The sequence below is a fragment of the Vombatus ursinus genome, unplaced genomic scaffold, assembly GCF_900497805.2.
Source record: "Vombatus ursinus unplaced genomic scaffold, bare-nosed wombat genome assembly UNPS02014946.1, whole genome shotgun sequence".
Taxonomy (NCBI): Eukaryota; Metazoa; Chordata; class Mammalia; order Diprotodontia; family Vombatidae; genus Vombatus; species Vombatus ursinus.
In genome coordinates this window covers 2636176-2657643 of record NW_020954724.1, presented here as the reverse complement: position 1 = coordinate 2657643, position 21468 = coordinate 2636176, and the positions used below count along the sequence as shown (strand labels likewise).

At 37.7% G+C, this 21468-nt stretch overlaps 1 protein-coding gene across 1 annotated transcript in view; it reads left to right on the top strand.

The window, feature by feature from the left end:
* CTTNBP2 (cortactin binding protein 2) overlaps positions 1-21468 on the top strand; it is a 196785-nt gene that overhangs the window by 61070 nt on the left and 114247 nt on the right. Inside the window, exon 3 of the mRNA XM_027845036.1 lies at positions 13128-13349. Coding sequence (XP_027700837.1) covers positions 13128-13349 — 222 coding nt within the window. The remainder of the gene's footprint in view (positions 1-13127; positions 13350-21468) is intronic.

The window sequence follows — 21468 nt, the reverse complement described above, 5'->3', positions numbered from 1 at the left end:
TTAAGCCTTCCTTCATCCCATCTCTCCTAGCTGATTTCATAGTTCACTGTTTTTCTCTTAGAAACACCTATTCTGTTACTGAATTACTTGTGCCCCATTCCAGACACAAATTGACTGTGACATGCTGGCCACATCAATTAACTTGTCAGTTTCTGGGCATGTCTCTAAGGCTACAAATGGCAGAGAATATGTGAATCTGCGGTAGTATCAGGAGCTTCTTAATTCTGAGTTTCCTACACAAATGAAAACAGAGACCTAGTCCCTGTCTCTATTAATTTTGTGTCTCTCCCTGTCATCTGAATCACATCATCAATCCCTTAAGGATAGGGATTGTATTCTACTTATTTTTATATTTTTCCTAGCCCCAGCATAGTCCATTGCACAGAGTAGGTATTCACATATTTAACAAATGAATATGTAGTGAAATCAGAGTTTCATTCAAGAAACACTTGAAAAATAAAGATTCGCACAATTAAAATAAAAGGCTGGAGCAAATTCTGTTATGCTTCAGGTAAGCTAAGAAAACTCAGGAGTTGAAATTATGATCTCAGATAAAGCATCAGTAAATTTGTAATTTGGTATTTTCTGATTTGCTATTTATCTAGGTGTGTGTTGGAGGAACCATGGCCTCGAGGTCACATGTGGCCCTCTAGATCCTCAAGTGCAACTCTTTGACAGATAAAGGCAACAGTAAAAATAGACGTGAATAAGAGAGATAACCATGGAAACTATAGTATGCTTAACAGTACCATGGATAATGAAAATCAATATTTGAAATACTTAAAGGGGAAGTTGATCAAATTACTGGGGAAAATAAGTAATGAAGCCATAATAGTAGAGGATTTTAGTGTAACCCTTTTAGACCTGAGAGGGAGGCTAAGAGGGGAAAGAAAAATCTAGTAAGATAAATAGATAAATAACAAAATTAGAACTTGAATATAATTTTAGAAAAATTAGATATAATGGATTCCTGGCAATTACTGAATGGGAACAAAAAGGAATACACACAATTCTCAATTATAAGTAACACCTTGACAGAAATTCACCGTGTTTTGGGACATAAAAAGCTCACAAACAAATATAGTAAAGCAGAAATATTAAAGTATTACTGACCATAGTGTAATAAAAATTATAATCAACAAGAGGCCTTTGAATATAGGATTAAAATCAATTGGAAATGAATTAATTTAATCCTAAAGAATTTGTGAGTCAAAGAGAAATCATAGAAACAATGAAGTAATAAAAAATAATGACATCAACATGCCTAAACTTTTGGCATGTAATGAAAAGTCATTGGGGGAAGATTTATATATCTAAATGCTTTTATCAGTGAATGTGTGTGTGTGTGTGTGTGTGAGAGAGAGAGAGAGAGAGAGAGAGAGAGAGAGAGAGAGAGAATGAGAAAAGAACAATGAATTGGGCACACAACCAAAAAAACCTGAGGAACCTGCAGCCTCGAGGCCACATGTAGCCTTCTAAGTCCTTGGGTGCAGCCTTTTGACTGAGTCCAAATTTTACAGAACAAACCCTTTTATTAAGGAGATATGTTCTCTGAAGTTTGGATTCAGTCCAAGGGCTGCACTTGGGGGTCATATGTGACTTTGAGGCCAGTTCCTTCTGATGCGGTTTAGGGGTTCAGGGGGTCCTGGCACTCCAAAATCACAGCACGCAGGTCCCGCCCAAAAGAATTCTATCCAAGCCTTCTTTCAGCCAAAGACAAGGTTTATTAGAACATCCATCATATTGGGCAGACTCTTAAGGAGTCTGAACATGGGTAAACAGTGGCTAGATTATAAGAATCTAAGCAGTGGCTAGATTTTAAGAATCTGAGCATCTTAATGGAGACAAGATGGACCTTATATACAGAAAGACTGTGGGAGAGTGGCCAAGTAGTCCATGAGGTAATAGAATTCCCAAGGGTGGGAAATGGAGTCTAGGTGGGACCAAGGGTGGGAAGTGGCCTGGAGCCATAGGCAGGCAAGACTGTGGAGGGGAGATTGGTTATAGTCACAATGAAAGACCAGTTGATGGGACCATAGCCTCAAGGGAACGCCGGGAGACCTGGCCATGTGGGAAAGTCCAGGGCTTTTCCCTTCTGGGGCCCAGATTCCAACTCCGTCATTCCCCCCTCAAACAAATGGGACCCAAATTCTTTTGGAGTAAGGGGCAAAGGTCTCAGCTTCTGAAACTGCTTCCTGTTGGCAAGGGGCGTAGAGCTGTCCCTGCCTTGAAGGGGTCCCAAAGAGGAGGTTGACTGGAACCGAGCACAGGCTGCATCCAGGGAACGATGGGGGGTCATTGGCTGGTATTCGCTGTTTGCTACCAACTGTAAGTGAATGGCCCATAGTCTGGAAGACAAATCTGACAGAAAAAAAGTGCAGGACCCAGATATAAAGCAGGGACTAGATTTAGGGCCCAACCTTGAGAGGATAGAACATCCTTAGCTCTGCTTAGATTCAGATAATTCAGTTTACAGTATCAAATCCACCTCATAGCCAGACTCAGGAATAGCCAAGTAGGTAGCATTCCTTTTCAAAGGAACATAATGGGGAAACTGAGCCAGGAGGATCCCATCTTAGACTGAGGCTAAAATTGTCCTCTCAGCTTTTCCCAATGCTGACTTCCCACCAGTGAGTGTCACCTTCTCTGAGTAGCTTGTGGCATTTCTCTCAGATGGTGGATTATTAATTATTGATGGATTATAACCCATCAGACAACTCAAAATAAAATCCTATGACCTTTTACCTCAAACAGCAAGTTTTAGTAATGACAACTTAGGAAAAACTTTTCCAAGATTTACATCTCAAACTTAAAATTTATCCAATCATTAGAGATTTCTATACACTTGAAAATTCTCAGCAAGCCATACATAACCCAAACAAGCTTTTTGGCTAGTTTACACATTAAAACGATAACCAACAATAACTAAATTATTTTAGCGGTAACCAAATTATGAAAAGTTGCTTGGCATAACTGATACAGAAAGTTCACCAGTTTGAAACTTGAAACAAACCCATTACCAATCAGGTGACTTCAGTTTTGTTAAATGCACTTCCAAATTACTTTACACAGAGAATCAACATCTCATCATTAACGGTTAAAACTACAAATTTAAAAGAGCATGCTTACCCAGGTTTGGAGGCTAGCTTCATTACCTTGAGCAGGATGTGCTGAACCTGGGTGATGCTTCCAGGCAAAGGTTGCCCTGGGGCCCAAGGTCATTGCCAGTGAGGCCCATGCTGTAGCTGCTGCCCCTTCCCCCTCCTTCCTTTTCCCCAGGTGAGGGAGGGCAAAATCAAAAGTACTCAAGCGAAGGGAGTGGAAGAAAAGAGTGACCAGGGTTGTAAGGAGGAGTTCTAAACTCCTTAATGATCAATCACAAAACCTCCAGAATCTGCCAAGATATTTTCAGGTGTTCTAACTTTCCCCTGTAACCTCCATGAAGGAGAATTCAGGGGCGTAGAGGGAAAGGAGTAAGTGAAGCCTCAGGGAACCAAAAAGCAACTGCAGTTTTCCCCAATTCACTGGTGCTGAGGGAATTCACAGATACACTTCAGGATAGGGCCTCCATCCTTGTCCTCTATGCTGCAGAAGGTGTACCCAGGTCCATGGCCTTGAACCTACCCAGTGGACCGAGAGCCTAAGAGCATCAGGCCAAGTGCAAGACAGTCTCATAACTGTCTGCCTGAAAAGCACCTCCAAGCCTTGGTGCTTGGAGAGTGACCCCAGCTGCAGAGCAAGAAAGGGAGGGAGAGGAGGCTTACATACCTTCCAGTCTTGGCTGGAGAAGAATTTGGGGTTAGTCAGTTTTCCCGTATGGGCCACTAAAATGATGCGGTTTAGGGGTTAGAGGTCCTGGAATCCCTAAATCACGACACCCGGGTCCTGCCTGAAAGAATTCAACCCAAGCTTTCTTTCAGCCAAAGACAAGGTTTATTAGAACATCCATCATATTGGGCAGACTCTTAAGGAGTCTGAACATGGGTAAGCAGTGGCTAGATTATAAGAATCTAAGCAGTGGCTAGATTTTAAGAATCTGAGCATCTTAATGGAGACAAGATGGACCTTATATACAGAAAGACTGTGGGAGAGTGGCCAAGTAGTCCATGAGGTAATAGAATTCCCAAGGGTGGGAAATGGAGCCTAGGTGGGACCAAGGGTGGGAAGTGGCCTGGAGCCATAGGGAGGCAAGACTATGGAGGGGAGATTGGTTATAGCCACAATGAAAGACCAGTTGATGGGACCATAGCCTGTCCAGGGCTTTTCCGTTCTGAGGAATCATTTCAGATTCCAACCTCCTTACTCCCACATACGCACACCTAAATAAATAGCAAATCAGAAAATATCAAATTACAAATTCTGAAAATCAAAGAAGAGTTAGCAAAATTGAAAGAAAAAATGAATTGATAAATAAAACTAGAAGATTTTTAAAAATAGTATGATTTTTAAAAAAGAGAAGAAAAATTGTATCAAAATTGAGGGGAAAAAAGAATTCACAATTGAAGAAGTAAAGGAAACTCTCAGAAACCATTTTGCTAAATTATATGCAAACAAAAATGATCACTTTAGTGATTTATGAATATTTGCAAAAATATTAACAAAAGTAGAAAATTCAACTTTAGCAAAAGAAATTGAACAGGCCATGAATGAATTGCTAAGGGAAAAACAAAACAAAACAAAACCACAGGACCAGATGGATTTAAAAGTGAACTCTATTATTCAAAGAACAGTTGATTCCAATGTTACATAAACATTGCAATGATGAAAATAAGGGATATTTCCAAACACCTTCAATAATACAAATATGATTTTGATACCCAAGCCAAGGAGAAACAAAGCAGAGAAAGAAAACTAAAGACTAATATCCCTTATGAATATCAACATAAAATATATTATAATAAAACATAAACATAGAGGCTCTAACAACATATTTAAAAGATTTCACATAACAACTAGTTTTGGTTTTATATCAAGGATGCAGGATTGGTTTAATTTAAATAAGACTAAAACACAGTGTTGCATAATAACAAAAATAATAAAAACCGCATGATTCTATCAGTAGATGCTGAAAAGCTTTTGACAAAATTCAGTATCTATTGCTGTTCAAAAAAAATTTTTTTTAAATGTTAAAAAGCATAGGATTCAACAGACCTTTCCTTACTATGGTAAAAAATAGCCTCTCAAACCATATACTAACCCTGTGAGGAAAGTAGTGCAAGTATTTTAAATCTTCATTTTACAGGGTTGTGAAGCAAGCATTTTTCTAAAATTCGAAGTACTCTTTAAATGTGACTGAGTAGTTGATGCTTAGAGCAAATCTGTGGGATACAAGAAAAAGACCATTTGCTGGGTTTGGAGATAGAGGTTGCTATTCAGTTGTTTTAGTCATCACCAATTCTTAATGATCCCATTTGAGGTTTTGTTGGCAAAGATACTGAAGTAGTTTGCCATTTCCTTCACCAGCTGATTTTACAGATGAGGACACTGAGGCAAACAGGGTTAAGTGACTTGCCCAAGGTCACATAGCTTGGCAGAAGATCAGGGTTCAAATCCCACCCCTTTCACTGAACTATGTATGTGATCTTGAGCAAACTGTTTAACCTCTCTAGGCCTCAGTTTCCTCATCTGTAAAATGTGAGGATTAGGCTGGATTTACCTCCATGATTCCCTTCTAACTCAAAGACTATGATCCTATGTGATACAACAACAAATATTTACGCAACGCTTTTAAGGTTTTGCAAAATCCTTTTCATTTGTCATCTCATCAAATGAGATCAAATGACAAGTGGATTACTCAGCCAGTTATTCTTGCTTTTAGTCTCTTTTTCTGAGAAAATAAATGATTTGTTGAATATAATATGGGCAGTCAGACTAGATGCGTGATGCAACGAATGGTCCATATTTCTGAGTGAAAATTGGATGATTAATCTCAGCTAGAGTTCCATTTTTTGTCCCCAATGTCTGAGTGTCCCTCAGCCTTGATATATAGCTCTTGCTATAAACTTTGTTTATTTCTGACATGCAAATCACTGCATGCTGACAGCCTGGGTATGGGGTGGGGGGTGAAGAGGGAGTGACCTCAGGGGAGAATGGAGCTTCCCACAGATAGAAGGGAGAACACCCTTTTTTTGACCTACCTTCTACTGCCCCTCCCTTTGGGTGAGGGCCTGCACATCAAAGGGTCGGTGGCTAAGCAGGTTAAGCATTGGTGGCTAAGCAGGTTAAGCATTGGCGCTCCCTTTCATTTCTGTCCTCCTTACTTTGAATTCTAAGCATACAAAGGAGGTTTTGAAATATGCATGTGGGAGGGAAGGATGGTTGTTCTTTTCATTCACTTGGCAGTCATAAAAATTAACTAAAAATATAGAGAAAATCCAGGAGTTTCTAAATTCCCATCAAGATTTTTCTCAAAAACTGGTAAGCTCATGGGTTTAGTGTTTCTCACATGAGTGATGGTAATCTCTTTTCCTCTCATCTTCTCCCACTTTTGTACTCTCCAACTCAAGCTCATCCTGTTCTCCCCTCCTAGGAGCCTTCATTCTTTTTGTTTTTGTTGCTTTTAAACATTGAATTGATAAGATGTAAACAAATAGATCCATTTAGATGTGTGTGTATCCAGGCAGGCACACTAACACATCCACACTTAAGAAGATAAGATAGAAACAAAATGCTAGGAGAGCCTAGAGAAAGAAAGATCACTTTTGCTTGGGGCTGGAATCATAGGGGCTCATCAAAGACTTCCTGGGAATGATGCGGTTTAGGGGTTCAGAGGTCCTGGGACCCCAAAATCACAACATGCGGGTCCTGCCCAAAAGAGTTCAACCCAACCCTTCTTTCAACCAAAGAGAAGGCTTATTAGAATATCCATTAGAACAGACTCTTAAGGAGTCTGAATATTAGCAAGCTATTGGCTAGATTATAAGAATCTAAGCATCTGAATGGAGACAAGGTGGACCTTATATACAGAAAGCCTGTGGGAGGGACCTAGAGTGGCCAGTAAAGGGGGAGGGGGGTGAGGGGTGGGGGGGTGTGAACAGAACTCCTGGGCCTGGATTTAGTGGACAAGGTAGAATGTAGCCTAGCTAGGATTAAGGGTGGGAAATGGCTGGGGGTCATGGGGAGGTAAGACAATGGAGGGGAGATTGGGTGTAGCCATAATGAAAGGCCAGTTGATGGGATTATAGCCTCAGGCTAATGCCAGAAATTTGGTCTTGTGGGAAAGTCCAGGGTTTTTCCTTTCTGGGGCCCAGATCCCAACCCCATCAGGAGAAAATAGCTTTGGACTTGAATCCTTTTGGAAAAGTAGGATTTCAGCAGGGAGAGATGAAGGAATGGATTAAAAGCTTAGAGAATGACTTGAACAAAGACAGGTGGCAAAGTATGGGACACATTAGGGTGTACTATGTATTTTGATTTGGTTAGACCAATTTGGTGTCAGGAGATTTTGAGGTTTGGTACTGGCCAAAATCTCAGTGTCTCTGTTCATTAATCTATGTCTCCTCTTGGTTGAATGGAGTTGTAATCCCAGAGATTGGTCTATGTTCAATGAATTTGAGGAGCTAGGCAGTATGGTAGATAGAGCACTGGCCTTGGATTCAAGTTGGACTGAGTTCAAATTTGGCCTCAGAAACTTACTAGCTGGAAGTCATTTAACCTCTGTTTGCCTCAGTTTCCTCATCTAAAGAATGTGAATAATGATAGCATCTACCTCACAGGGTTGTTGTGAGGATCAAATGAGATGATATTTGTCAAACGCTTTTGTGAACTTTAAAGCTCTACATCTATGGTTGTTATTATTATTATTGTCATTATAATATTTGCTTTTATCCTTAACAGTTTTTTGTAAGACATTTATTCTCAATTTTCCTACCTTTTACTTGCCATAAGCCAGACATTGTTTAGGGAAATCACAAAGGTTTCATTTTTTTAACATTTTTTGTTGGCTAAAGATTCAAGGGGAAAAAACTGTCTGCATTTGTCTGAGAAAATTAGGTTAAAACAATGTTAATGAAGGTGAAATTACAAAGAAAATCAAATACTACACCCAAGGGCATGAAGTGACCAAATGATCCCCCCCCTCCCTTTTTTTTTTTTAATTTGTAGCTCTATGAATTGGACTCAGTGAAATAACTCTTAAAAAATCTTTTCAACTCACTAGTAATTTCTGAAATATTGCAGTCATCATTTCTGATTTACAGATTGTCTGCATAGGGACCTAATCATATTCTAAAACACTGTCATTTTATTATGGTAACTTTCCCTTCATTTCTCGAGAGAAATTAACATCAATTTTATGTTTGTGTATTTTAAAGGAGTTTTCATGTATGGATGGAATTATGTGTTAGCATATACTTTTAAGCTTTTGCCTTTAGGGAGAATTACATAAAAGAAAACTGACTGAGTATAGTGGGTTGTTTTTAATTGTATTATTTTAATAGCAGTAATTGTTCTCCCAACCTGTCCAAATACTTTTATTACATAAAAAAATTTAAAAACCAAAGGCTAGAACTCTACCTCTTCTCTGAAAATCCTTTCATTTGAGTGAATAATTTCCATGTGAAGTCTTATAACAGGTCTTTAAATAAGGTCTTTAGAAGACCATTATTTGTAATGAAAATCCCCTTTTTAATGGATAGACACAGTGTTTGAGAAACATATAAGGTTACCTTGAAGAACCTATTTTTATGATCATTAAAATAAAAAATCTCTCTTTCATAATGACTTGTTTTCCTTAATGAATATTTTCATTCTTAGCCCTCTTCTGGTTCATGAATTAAGAAGTTATCTGTAATTTCATTTATCTGCTTCCTTAGGGAATATCTTCTTTGTGTTCAAGATGATTACTTCTCAGCATTAATAACTCATTTAGTTTGAGACAAATGAACTCACAAATATCAAGCTAGAGACATAGAGCATTTATTACGCACTTAACTATGTACAAGCACTATGCTGAGTGCTGGGAAAAGAAATATAAGCAAACAAAATAATCTCTACCCTCAAGGAACTTACATTTTAATGGAGGAAAATAGTAGGGGAACTGACAGATGGCAAGGAGAAGTATGGAGAGTTGTCTTGAATGAGGAAAAGCATGTCTGGGATCCTTTCTGAAGTCGTGGTCTGGAGGAGTTGAGTCACCAGTTAGTTTAGCTGAATCTCAGGGGAAAGGTTCCTCCAGAGTGATAAGGCAGGCATAAAATAACATAAAGGAACAAAATAAGTCCAGAGAGTGGGTTGAAGCAATGAAATTAATGTCCTTATTAAACATATCCTGTATTATCAGGCAGAAGCCCTCTGGAAAGTTGAAAGATGAAATTGCTGAAAACACCTTATCTTAGATTACAATATGCAATTCATTGAGGTCAGGTGGTTTGGATACTATTTCAAAGTTTTAGATGCTTATTTGACCCAAAATGAATTCAGAACCTTTTGAATAAGTAATGACTTGAAGAAGAAAAAAAACAAGATTTATTAAAGTAAGTCCCTGAAATCTTGTTAGAAACACCAAGAAAGAGTGTAGAGAGACAAAAGAAGATGACCTTGAACAGAGCCTTGGGAGATGCTCATGCTTAGTTGGCAGGAAGAGGAGGATCCCAAGGAGGATGCTGAGAGTGGTCAGACAGGTGAGAAGAGAACTAAGAAAACAACATTGTTTTGGAACCCAGAAGAGGAAAATATATCCAATGGGGCGGGAGTGATCAACTATGTTGAAAGCTAAAGAGTAGTAAAATAAAATGAGGACTAAGAAAAGACCATTGGTTTCAGCAGTTAAAAGATTATTCATAATCTTGGAGAGAGCAATTTCACTTGAGTGATGGTATCAGAAGCCAGTTTGCAAGAGAATTAAAAAGTGCTCAATATGTGCCAGACTGTGCTAAATGTTAGGAATGCAAATACAAGCAAACAAGACAGTGCCCTTAAGGAGCTTACATTTTCAATGGGGGAAAGATAGCACATAAAAAGGATGGTTGACAGGAGAGGAAGGATACCTATGTGGGACACATGAGAAGAATACAGGGAATATTATGGAGGCCTGATTCCTGGCAAAAACAGAAAAGCTTAGCAGATAGTAACAGTTATTATTCCTTTTATAGTGGGGAGAAGCCAAGAGTGAAGCCAGAGTTTCCTTTGGGATGGAAATGAAAGCCAAAGTATAGACAACCTAGCTAAAGATTTGGCTTTGAAAGGGAGAAGACATGTAGGATAATAGCTTAAAGGAATAGTGAGAACAAATAAAAGCATATAAAAAGGAAGGGGGAGAGCTACAGAGAAAGTGATGGGGTTGGGATCTGGACCCCAGAAAGGAAAAACCCTGGACTTTCCCACATGGCCAAATCTCTGGCATTCACCTGAGGCTATAATCCAACCAACTGGCCTTTCATTGTGGCTACACCCAATCTCCCCTCCATTGTTTTACCTCCCTGGTCATTTCCCACCCTTAATCCTAGCTAGGCTCCATTGTCCAGGTCCCAGGAGTTCTGTTCACCTCAGTTTACTGGCCACTCCCATCCAGATCTCCTTAGACCTGTCCTCCAGTCACCCCAAACTACTTGACCACTCCTAGATCCCTCCCACAGTCTTTCTGTATATAAGGTCCATCTTGTCTCCATTAAGATGCTCAGATTCTTAAAATCTAGCCACTACTTAGGTTCTTATAATCTAGCCACTGCATGCCCATGTTCAGACTCCTTAAGAGTCTACCCAATATGACAGATGTTCTAATAAACCTTGTCTTTGGCTGAAAGAAGGCTTGGGTCGAATTCTTTTGGGCAGGATCGCGTGCTGTGATTTTGGGGTTCCACCACCTCTGAACCCCTAAACCGCATCAAAAGGAGCCAGTAGTTAAGGAGAGATTCTAGATGAGAGAAGTGATGATGGTTATTTCATAGGAATAAAAAAAGTACAATAATAATTACGTGAAGATTATATGGTATGAATAAAATTATCAACTCTTCAGTGGAATGTATGTGAGCGCATAAGATGTAATACAATATGTGTGTATACTTGTCTTTACATTGGAACAACAAATATTTTAATTTGTGAATTCATCAGTTGTTGAATACTACACTTTTCTAATTATTTTGTGAACTCTGAAACATAAAGTAACCTTTAGTTATGTCAGTATGGTATATTAGAAAATATATTGTTGGTTGTCAGTAGATGGATGTCTATGGTAATTAAGGTCAGAGGATTTAAGAATGCTGGGGCTTGTAACTCAGTTGATTCATCCTTTAAAAGTCAGCAGAATTTCTCTCATTTTTGTTATGCAGTGGTAATGGCTAAAGAAAAAGATATTAGATTTTCCCATTTGCTATATGGAATATGAAAGTGGCTAATTATTGGTTTTCTGATCTTGGCTTAAAGATGGAAGCATAATTTGTTTAATACAAGTGCTAATAAAATGCCCAATACATCTTTACAACACCTATTATTTAACGTTTTGAACAACAAAAAACTTGGGGTTTTTCTTTGGTTTTGGTGTTGGAGTAGTTTTTGTACTAGAGATGTCAGTATAACATTTTCATTTTTATATATTCAATTAAATTTACTTCTATAGTTAGGTCCTGATTAGTGGGAATGATGAATCCCATGAAGTGGTCCTGTTACTCAAATTCGAAATGCATATTTCTGTTGGGCTAGAACCAGTTACCCTACTTTACATAATTATAACTTCAAATAATGCAGCCACTTCATAGGATTAATTATTCACACTAATTGATGCCTAATGTTATATATCTATTCTAGAAATATTTGGACCAGGAAAATCTTGGTAATATTTAGTTCTATTCCTACTGCTATCAGCTAATCTCTTATTGTTCAGTGGTTCAGTCCTGTCCAATTTTTCATGACTCCATTTGAGGTTTTCTTGGCCAAGATACTGGAGTGGTTTGACATTTCCTTCTCCAGATCATTTTGCAGATAAGGAAACTGAGGCAAACAGGGCTAAGTGACTTGCCTAGGGTCACACAGCTATTCAGTATCTGAGGCCAGATTTGAACTCACAAAGATGAATCTTCCTTACCTCAGGCCCTGCACACTATCTACTGCACCACCTACCTGCTAATCTCTAATTTACCTTTTATGTAGGAACTGTTCTGGACTAACTACAGAAGATTGCATTTGGTGGCCACTGAGTAGACGTGAAATGGACTATGACTCCGATAGCTTGCCACCTTTCAAATCAGACAGAGATTGTGTTCTTTCATTTAATTTAGAGAACTTTGTCACAGAATCTTGACATTCTTGGAAGTACTGAACTAGTGAATATGAATAGGGTGGTTTCCCATCATAAACCATATTTTTATAAATATCTTTCTTCTTTGGTAAAAATGAAAATGCTTGGAATCTCTGTCTGGGTTTATTTCAAGCCGTTGTAGACAATTTGTTTTGAGCTTTGTTTAAATTGTCTTAGAAAACTTCAAAGTATTCTCAAGTAATTTTATGTCTTTGTGTAGTAAGTTTGTATCTCATTTTGCTTTGTGATTAATGTGTTTTTATTTTTACTTTCCTATTAATTTCAAAGAAATATTGACTTTAAAAAGTCCTTTACAAACCTCAATATTTTAAATTGGCATTTTTGATTAATTACAAGGGCAGCAACTATTTTTGCCTTTCTTTGTGTCTTCCATGCTTATACATAGGGCTTGACACATAGTAAACATTTAATAAATGCTTATCAATTAGGACTAGGTATCGTCTTCAAAGAGTAGTAGAGGGTTATGGAAAAGCAACGTTTCCAGGCAGAAATAAAACATTTCTATACAATTTAAATAATGATTTTTAAGCAAATAAAATTCAGTGACAAAATGAGTGAGATAATACCCCCAAATCCTCACACCTAATATAATATTTTCTTAGTTTCCCTCTGGTGTAATCCAGAACTGATATTAAGGGCTGTTAAGGGGTCCCTTGAACTTGTGTCTTTGAGTTGCTTTATTTTCCAGAGACTCTGGACTCAGAGTATGCAGGAGGCCCTGAATGTGTCAAGGACAAAGACCGTTGACACTACTAACAGCATTCATTTTGAATAGCTTTTGGAGATGGGCCAGGGAAGCCACCAGTAGTCTATTTGTTAATGATGTTTTACAGAAAACTAATGGTTTATTAAGTTGGTCCTATTTTTCTTTCAGGCACGAAGGAAGGAGGTGTTTATTCAGGAACGATATGGAAGATTTAACCTAAATGACCCATTCCTGGCTCTGCAGAGGGATTATGAAGCAGGTGCTGGTGATGCAGAGAAGCCAGTTTGTACCAACCCACTCTCCATTTTGGATGCTGTCATGGCTCATTGCAGGAAAATGCAGGCGAGAATGTCTACACAGCTGGCTGCTGCTGAAAACAGACAAAAGAAGGTACTTCAACTCTTTAAACAAATTTCTATTTCCATTCCCCCCTGCTCCTTAGTCTAAACATTCACTTTCAACTACTGGTTCTCTTGTCTCCATGCAGCTGAGTGTCTTTCCAGGTCTGCTCTAGCAAACCAAAAGTGGTAGAGGTAATAGACTCTTAAGTATTAACACTTCTGAAAGGTAACAGATGGTGGTATTGTGTATCTCGGCAGTGAGAATAAGCATCGACTAAATGAAACTGAACCCTCTCATACCATCATTTATGTAGTTCAGATGTAGCTTTTGCATCAGGATAGAGCAACCTTCTAGTGGTGTGTTTTGTTTTTAAAACCAATTCTTAAGTGATCTCTTTGCTGTGGTACATGTGTTAGAAACTGATTTTACATAATATTCATTTGATTTGTTTTCATAAATGTCACCTAATGACAAAATCCATAATTCACAATGTTTCTAGAGGATTTCTCAGTTTATTTTTTTAATTAACACATTACAACAATGTATTTATTAACTAGAATAATACTAGAACAGAGGAAACTATGATTAAAAAAAAGCTACAATATGCAAAACTTTCATGCAGATATGGAAGAATTAACCCTTATCTTCTGAAATCCTGCTGCTGATCTGCCATTTGAATGCCACTTCCTGCCTTACTTGTATTTATTCATTACATTCATATGTAATAGGCCAGCCAGAGTAAATTCTGCCTTATGCCCAAATTCTCCAGTAATATTTAAGGTATAGTAGAGCTGCTGATAGTTTTTCTTGTTAACTGACAAATACTGGCAGGCAAGGCCTTGGAAGTTTCTTTAGTATTGTTCATTAAGATCAACTTTAGGCCCCTCCTAGTCTAATCCCTGAGGTAACTAAAACTGATAGCAAGCAGTATGTATTTTTAGATAAATGGTAAGTAAAATAGAAATCCTGGAGACATTTTTGCAAATTCAAATTTTGTGAAATGCCTTTTTTATACAGAAATTATATAACTGCTGAAGTAGTTATATTCTGAGTTGCAGTTTTATTCCTTACTACTTTCTTTGCCCTGCCTTTCTGATTTAAATAACTCAGCATCATAGTACCTAGTTAGGCTCCTGGATTTACCACCCACCTTCTATCCTAGTTTTCAATCCTGGATTCCCCCCCCCCCCAATTTGTTGCTTCTATTCCTGTCCCTGCTGTGTTAGAGGACAAATCCAAGAACCATGCTTTCTCATCATGATATGTGGCTGAATGAATGATTACTCCTATGAATTACAATATATGAATGAATGAATAAAAAGCAATTATTAAGTACCTATAACATACCAAACACTGTGCTAGGTTCTGTGGGGAGGTGGGTGGCATATAAATACAAAAATGAAGCAATCCCTGTCCCTGTAACGTGTGTATTCTAATAAAGTCTAATGAGGGAATGGTGATAAAGAAAGGAGTTTCAGTCTGGGGAGTTATACAAATGGTGAGTAAAGACATAAAGTAGTCAAATGTCTTTCCCTTTTCAGAAAAAATGATGGTATTTATTCTATTACCATTCAAAGTAAAAATTGGAAAAAGGGTTTGGAGGTTATGTGTGAATAGCAGAGAGGATGACAAGATATTTAGGTCAGATGAGTGGAATGTGAAGCAGAGTCTGGGGTGAGCTAAGTAAAGTAGGTTGGATGAATTTATACTCCTTTGGGCATTGTAGCCCCAGGGAAGATCACCAAAGCTAAGTGGATTATCCTCATCAGGGAATAGTATTAGAATGGTCTCAAGAAGTCTGGTCTGAAGGATCACTGGTTCAGATGGGGAGGAAAGGGGACAAGTAGCAGTAGGTGTCATGGTACCTGAGGTGGATCACTGGATGGGATCTGATGAGCACATGAGTATTTGTCAGCCTTTCTTTTGTACATATCACTCTCTGCTATATATAATGAAAAGATGAAGAGTTATCCTACTTATTTGATTTTTAAGTTCCTGGCAGGCAGGTTTAGGGTCTTCTTCCATCTCTGTTTCCCCAGATCCTATGTGTCTTGCACATAGTAGATGTTTAATATTTGCTGAACTGAATACTCATGTCCCATCTCTAATATAGACACTGCTTTGAACCACTACTGTTTCTTCATCATTGATTACCTAATCTGCAGTTCACCCTAACTGCTTTATAATTGCTTTTAAAGTTATTTCCTTCACAGCTGGTATCTAATTCTTGGAAAAGATGGAGACCAGGAGACATACATTCCTCTGGCTTTAAATCTCTGTATTCTCATCTTCTTCCCTGCCCCACTCCTGTCCCCTTATATCATCTAATCTTATTTCCCAGGAGCTTTAGGTCAGAATATTTCTTTCATTGCCTTCATGGGAACACTCAATAGCTATACTCTAAAAACGTATCTTCCGCCTCCTGAGAGAACTCATGCCCTACTTTATCTTTATCTTCCTTGCCCTTATCAACTTACATTGTTTTTTCAGACTTATCCCTCTAAGGATATATCCCCAATTTTGAATGTCTCTTCTTCCTCCCTGCCCTCAACCCCAACATTTATGATTTCTTTTCACTCCATTTCCTCCCTTCCTTCCTTTCATCAAAGTTATCAATTAATTACTCCTGGACAAATCCATTGACTTCTCTGCTTTTGGCAAGACTTTTCATACCATTAGTCACTTTTTCTCCTTTAAAGCCTTTTGTGGTCTTGGTTTCAGATATATTCATTCTTCTTTCATTTGTTGGGTTCTCCTCTTTTTCTAATGTTAAATTTTGAGTCTCTGTGATTTAGTTTTGAATTCTTTTCTCTCCTGATGTACTTCATCTGCTTGCATAGTAGCATGACATTACTTTCCTGATGTCATGGTCCTCTTTGAGAACAAAGGACAAACAACAAGAGTTTTAGCTACTAGCTATGGTGGATGATACCCATTTTCTCTACTGATCAGAGCCAGAAGGGACCATAGAAGGTGTGTGTGACACTATACCTTTCAACTTCGCTCAGTCATCACCTCCCTAACTTATCTAATGCTCCATATGCTATTTCAGCTATTGCATTCTAGTCTTCAATTATTGTCATTTTTGTCTTCCCCTTCCCCCCTCCATCACCTCTTCTGTTTTCAATTTCTGGCATTTTTTTCTATAATATTTATGATACTCCAATAAAGTCCTACTCCATTGTCCAGTCACAACATGGAGAGTAACCCTGGCCTCTTAAAGAATTTGCCAACAGAACATCAACTCTATTAAGAAGTCCTACTGAGCTAGCAAAAACTTCTGGGTATGTACCCAGTGATAGATTATACTCAGTGGCAAGCCAAGGACCATATTTATTAAATTCAGAGAAGCCCATTCCTTTTTTGTCCTCAGAAATTCATAAAGACATTATATTAAAGTGTAGAAGGTGGAAGGAGTACCTAAACTGATAAAGTTATGGATTTTTGAAGTGTATAAGTATTTATGGCATCTATTTTTTTCTTTTCATTTCCATACCTCTCACCTAGACTTTCACCATTCTATGCCCAAATTTGGTGATAGTTTCCTTTTCCCCTCTTCTCTGAGTTGTTGCAGTATTAGTAGGCATTTTTATTTTTTTGCTAGACCTGAGATTTCACTAATGAAGAAGTCTTGCAGTAGGGAATTTCCTCTCCCAAGGCAGGTCAGCACCTTCTCTGCAGCTTAAAATATTAAAGAGTTTCCTGGGATACTAAGAGACTATTTGACTTGCCCAGGGGTCAAAACCTGGGATGTGTCAGAGGCAAGACTGGAACATGGACTTCAGAGGTTGGCTCTATCTCTACTACAATCCATCACCTCACTAACATGTATATAGCAAATTAAAGCTTGCAATTATATATACACAGGATCATGTAAGCCTTATACCAACCCTGTGAAGTAGGTTCTCTAGGTACTATTATCCCATTTTACATTTACAGTTGAGTAAAATGAAACCGAGAACTAGATTTGAATTCCTGAAGATGAATCTTTCTGACTTCGGGCCTACCACTCTATTCATTGCACCACCTAGTTGTGCCATGGCTCTCAGTTACGTTTCAAATAAAGTAAAAGGCCTCCATGGGTAATAGTGAGGTCTGCTTCCTTATCTCATATTTAAGGAAAGGAAAAAAATAGGTATTTTTACATCCCAAACATATTTTCTCACTATTATGTAATTATCAATCTAATATATGTAAGTACAGACTAAAAATTCTTGTTAACCTCATGACTGTTTGGCTCTCTCATTTCTGCTCCAATTAGGAAAAGCATTCTTCTGACCTCCATTTGCTTTCCTGATTAATTAAAGCATCCAACCCATCCTTTCCCTTCAGGCAGATAATATAATGATCATTTTATAGATGAGCAGAAGTTAAATGACTTGCCTAAGGTCTTCTGTCCTTGTATAGTATTGTCTGCTATGCCATACTGTCAAACATGTCCCTCCCACTACTTGTCTGCAAATATGGCACCAGTACAATACTATTCTCTTCTTCCATGCACTACCCTCCCCTCTTCACTAACTCTCATATTAATCACACTATCGTGGCAGAAAATCTCTAGTCCTCCTATATACTTGTACATTTTGGGCTACAATTATTAATGTATGAATATTTGTTATGAGGATTTTAGATCTATCTGTATTTAGATCTAAAATTCTTATTAAATGGCTAAGTTCCTTCAAGTGTAAGGACCAGGTATTCAAATTCCTTCATCACTTTCAGAGGGTCTAATACAATACTTGATACATAGCAAACATTCAGTCAAGGTTGTCATTGACTGCTTGGAAAAGTTTGGAATTATTATGTTGCATATATTATGTTAACATATTAATATGATACATTATATTAGTACATTATAGTTTCCTTGTAAGATTCTGCCACTATTGTAGTCTGTAGCCTTTTCTGCCCACTAAAATTAAGTTTTTGGTTGACAGCTGTGTGACAGTCCACTGGGCTTTGCTCTAATTCCTAGGCATATATTCTAAGGTCAGTGATCTGCAGTAGCACTTGATTAGAACAGAGAGTAAATTTAGTGTAGCATAAAAATATACAAAAGAATAATAATGGGAAAACACTTTGTTTTAAATTTTAATAAGATCATCAATGAAAGGGAAAGATACTTCAAGGAAACTTGAAAGGAAAAGATTGTGGAATTACTTGTGGGCCTTGTTAAAACTTGGTCCTTATGCTTTTTTTTTTCAAACTTTGATATCTTTGTCTTTTTTTTCATTTGTTTGAGTTTTTGGACATGGTCTTCTTTGTGGCCCATAAACTTATTACATATATAAAATTTGAATTGTTCTGCTCTTGCTGTTCCGTTGCTTTAGTCGTATCCAACTCTTTGTGATCCCTCTTGTGGTTTTTGTGGCAGAGATACTACAGTGGTTTGCCATTCCCTTTTCCAGTTCATTTTACAGATAAGGAACTGAGACAAACAGAGTTAAGTGACTTGCCCAGGGTCACACAGCTAGGAAGTGTCTGAGGCCAGATTTGAACAAATGAAGATGGGTCTTCCTGATTCCAAGCGTAGCACTCTATCCACTGTGATACCTAGCTGCCTCTTGAATTGTTTTACAGCGTAAGAAAACAGGTTTTGGCGTTGTGGTAGGTGCTGAATATTTATTGACCTTCCTTTAGGAGAAGAAATAATCTTAGTTAACATTGAGTCAGTGCTTTACATTTTGCCATGTGCTTCACCTATATTATTTAATTTTATTTCCAGAATAATCCTATGGAATAGATACTTAGATTATCTCCATTTTACAAATGAGGAAACTGAGGCTTAGAGATTAAGTGACTTGCCATGGGTAACATATGGGTAAAAAGGCATTTACCATGGGTAAATGTCTGAGGCAGGATTTGGACTTGGGCCTTTTTGACTTCAAGTCCAGTACAATATTTATTATGTCACCGAACCACTTCAGTGATGTAATAAGGTCAGAAAAGCTAAATGTGCTTCCTTTAATTATTTAGAAATCACTGAACTGTTAACTCTGATGCTTCCTCATGGCAGCTTGGTAAGCATAATGGATAGAGTGTTGGGCCTGAGGTCAGGGAGACTTAATTTCAAATGTGGCCTGGCCTTAGGCACTTAATAGCTGTGTGACTCCTGACAAGTCACTTAACCTCTGTCCTCAGTTTCCTAAACTATAAAATGAGGATCATAGTAGCACTTACTTCCCAGGGTTGTTGTGGGGATAAAATGAGATAATTGTAAAATGTTTAGCACTATGCCTGGCACATAGTAGGCGCTTAATCAATGTTTATTCTCTTCCTTCCTTCACCCATTTTTAAAGTATAATAGAAATAGTTCTTCTGTTTTTCCTTTTCAGAAGACTTTAACATCTCATATTTAACATCCAGGCAAAAAATTGACCTAAGCATTACACTGAATATTAAGGACTTTGTTTCAGTTAGCTTCTGGTGTCATGTTTGTACATATACAAAAACATATATAAATGTATTTAGGGGACAGGGCCAAATTTCATTTAGTTTAGGACTGAGTAAAGATAGCAAAGGGGGCACTTCTACGATGAGGTATATCTTGGGAACTTAAAAGAACCAAATAATGTATCATGTAGTATAATAATGTATCATGAAGTGCTGTCCAATGAAGTTTGGCATATTCATACAAATTTTACTCTGGACTTTTCAAAACCTCTACAAAGCCTTGTAGAAAACCACTAAAGTCTCCAGAGGTTTAAAAAAAAACAAACAAACCCACAAACCACATTGACAAGATCCAGTGCATTTCAGCTGATGTCACTGAAACATACTTTGTATTTCTTGGATATAGTACATTTCAATTATGTTCTTAAATTTTTAAATGTCCTATTTTATAATAACTTATTTTTACTGGCTTTCTAAGTTGTACAAAGCACTGTGTCAGGAACTAAGGATCCAAAAATTCAGAAAGGACATTATTCCTCCAGCTGTAAGTCAGGTGAGGTGGAAAGATGTTTACTCATCACGGATATTTATCACTGAGATGGTGGCGATGCAGTGTCAAGTTCAAAACAAGGAGGGATTTCCAGTGGATTGTGAGGCTCTATAACTGTTCTTATTTGTAGATAACATTGTGTTGATAGCGTCAAGTACTAGGACATTGCAAAACTACTTGGAAGAGATCTATAATCATTTAAAAGTAGTTTGATATATCTGTCCATCCACACAAGAAAGACCAAATGGATGAAAAATGTCTCTTGTCCATATTCCACATACATCTGACTGGATATCTTTCAAAGTTTTCCAATAGATGGTCAGTGATCTGGGCCCAGAGTTGAAAAGGAGAAGATGAGCAGCCTGGAGATAGATAGATAGACATATATGTATACACACACACACACACACACATGTGTGTGTGCATATGTATATATGTGTATATATGTATGTACGTACATATATATACATATTGTTTATATACATATATATACACACTATATACATATAGTCATTTTTATCAGTTTTATTTTATGGCAGTGAGACCTGAAACACTACTGCCTTTGACATTTTAAAGATAAGCAATATATAGAGGGCAGTGGAAAGATATATAGTGAATGTTAAAAGGCTGTAGCATACAACCGATGAGGAAGTCTGAAGAAAAAGAAAAAAGGTTGTCATGAAAGAATTGAAATGAGTAATAGGCCCTTAGTAAATGCTTATTTCCTTCCCACTGAATGACAGAAAAAAAAGATAGGCCAGTCATGTGGTAAGAGGGAAGATGGACTAAGGTAGACGGACTAAGTGTTCCTCTGGTACTCTCACAATGTTGAGAGTAAGTGATGAAGACTTCAGGTACATCGGGTGGGCCCTCTGTGGTGACCTTTTGGGAGGACATTGACAGAAGTTGTGCAGGATGGGCAGACGTGGATTGGTTGTCATCTGCATCTGTGGTAGGAACTCCTGAGTTTGTGAGATCACAGATCCATTTGAGCATTTTTAAGATCATAAATGAATCAAGAGATCAATATTTGAAAAAGTAATATAGGAAAAAATCCCTCACAAGATAATTCCCATGAATGAATAAGAAGATATAGCAGCATTACTGGTTCCCCATTGTATTTGTCTCTACTTCCAGGGTTCAGGAGAGCACTGCATAGCTGTTTATTGTCTCTCTACTTATCATTCCTACCACAAACTTGACACTGAGAACTTAGGGCTTCTTGTA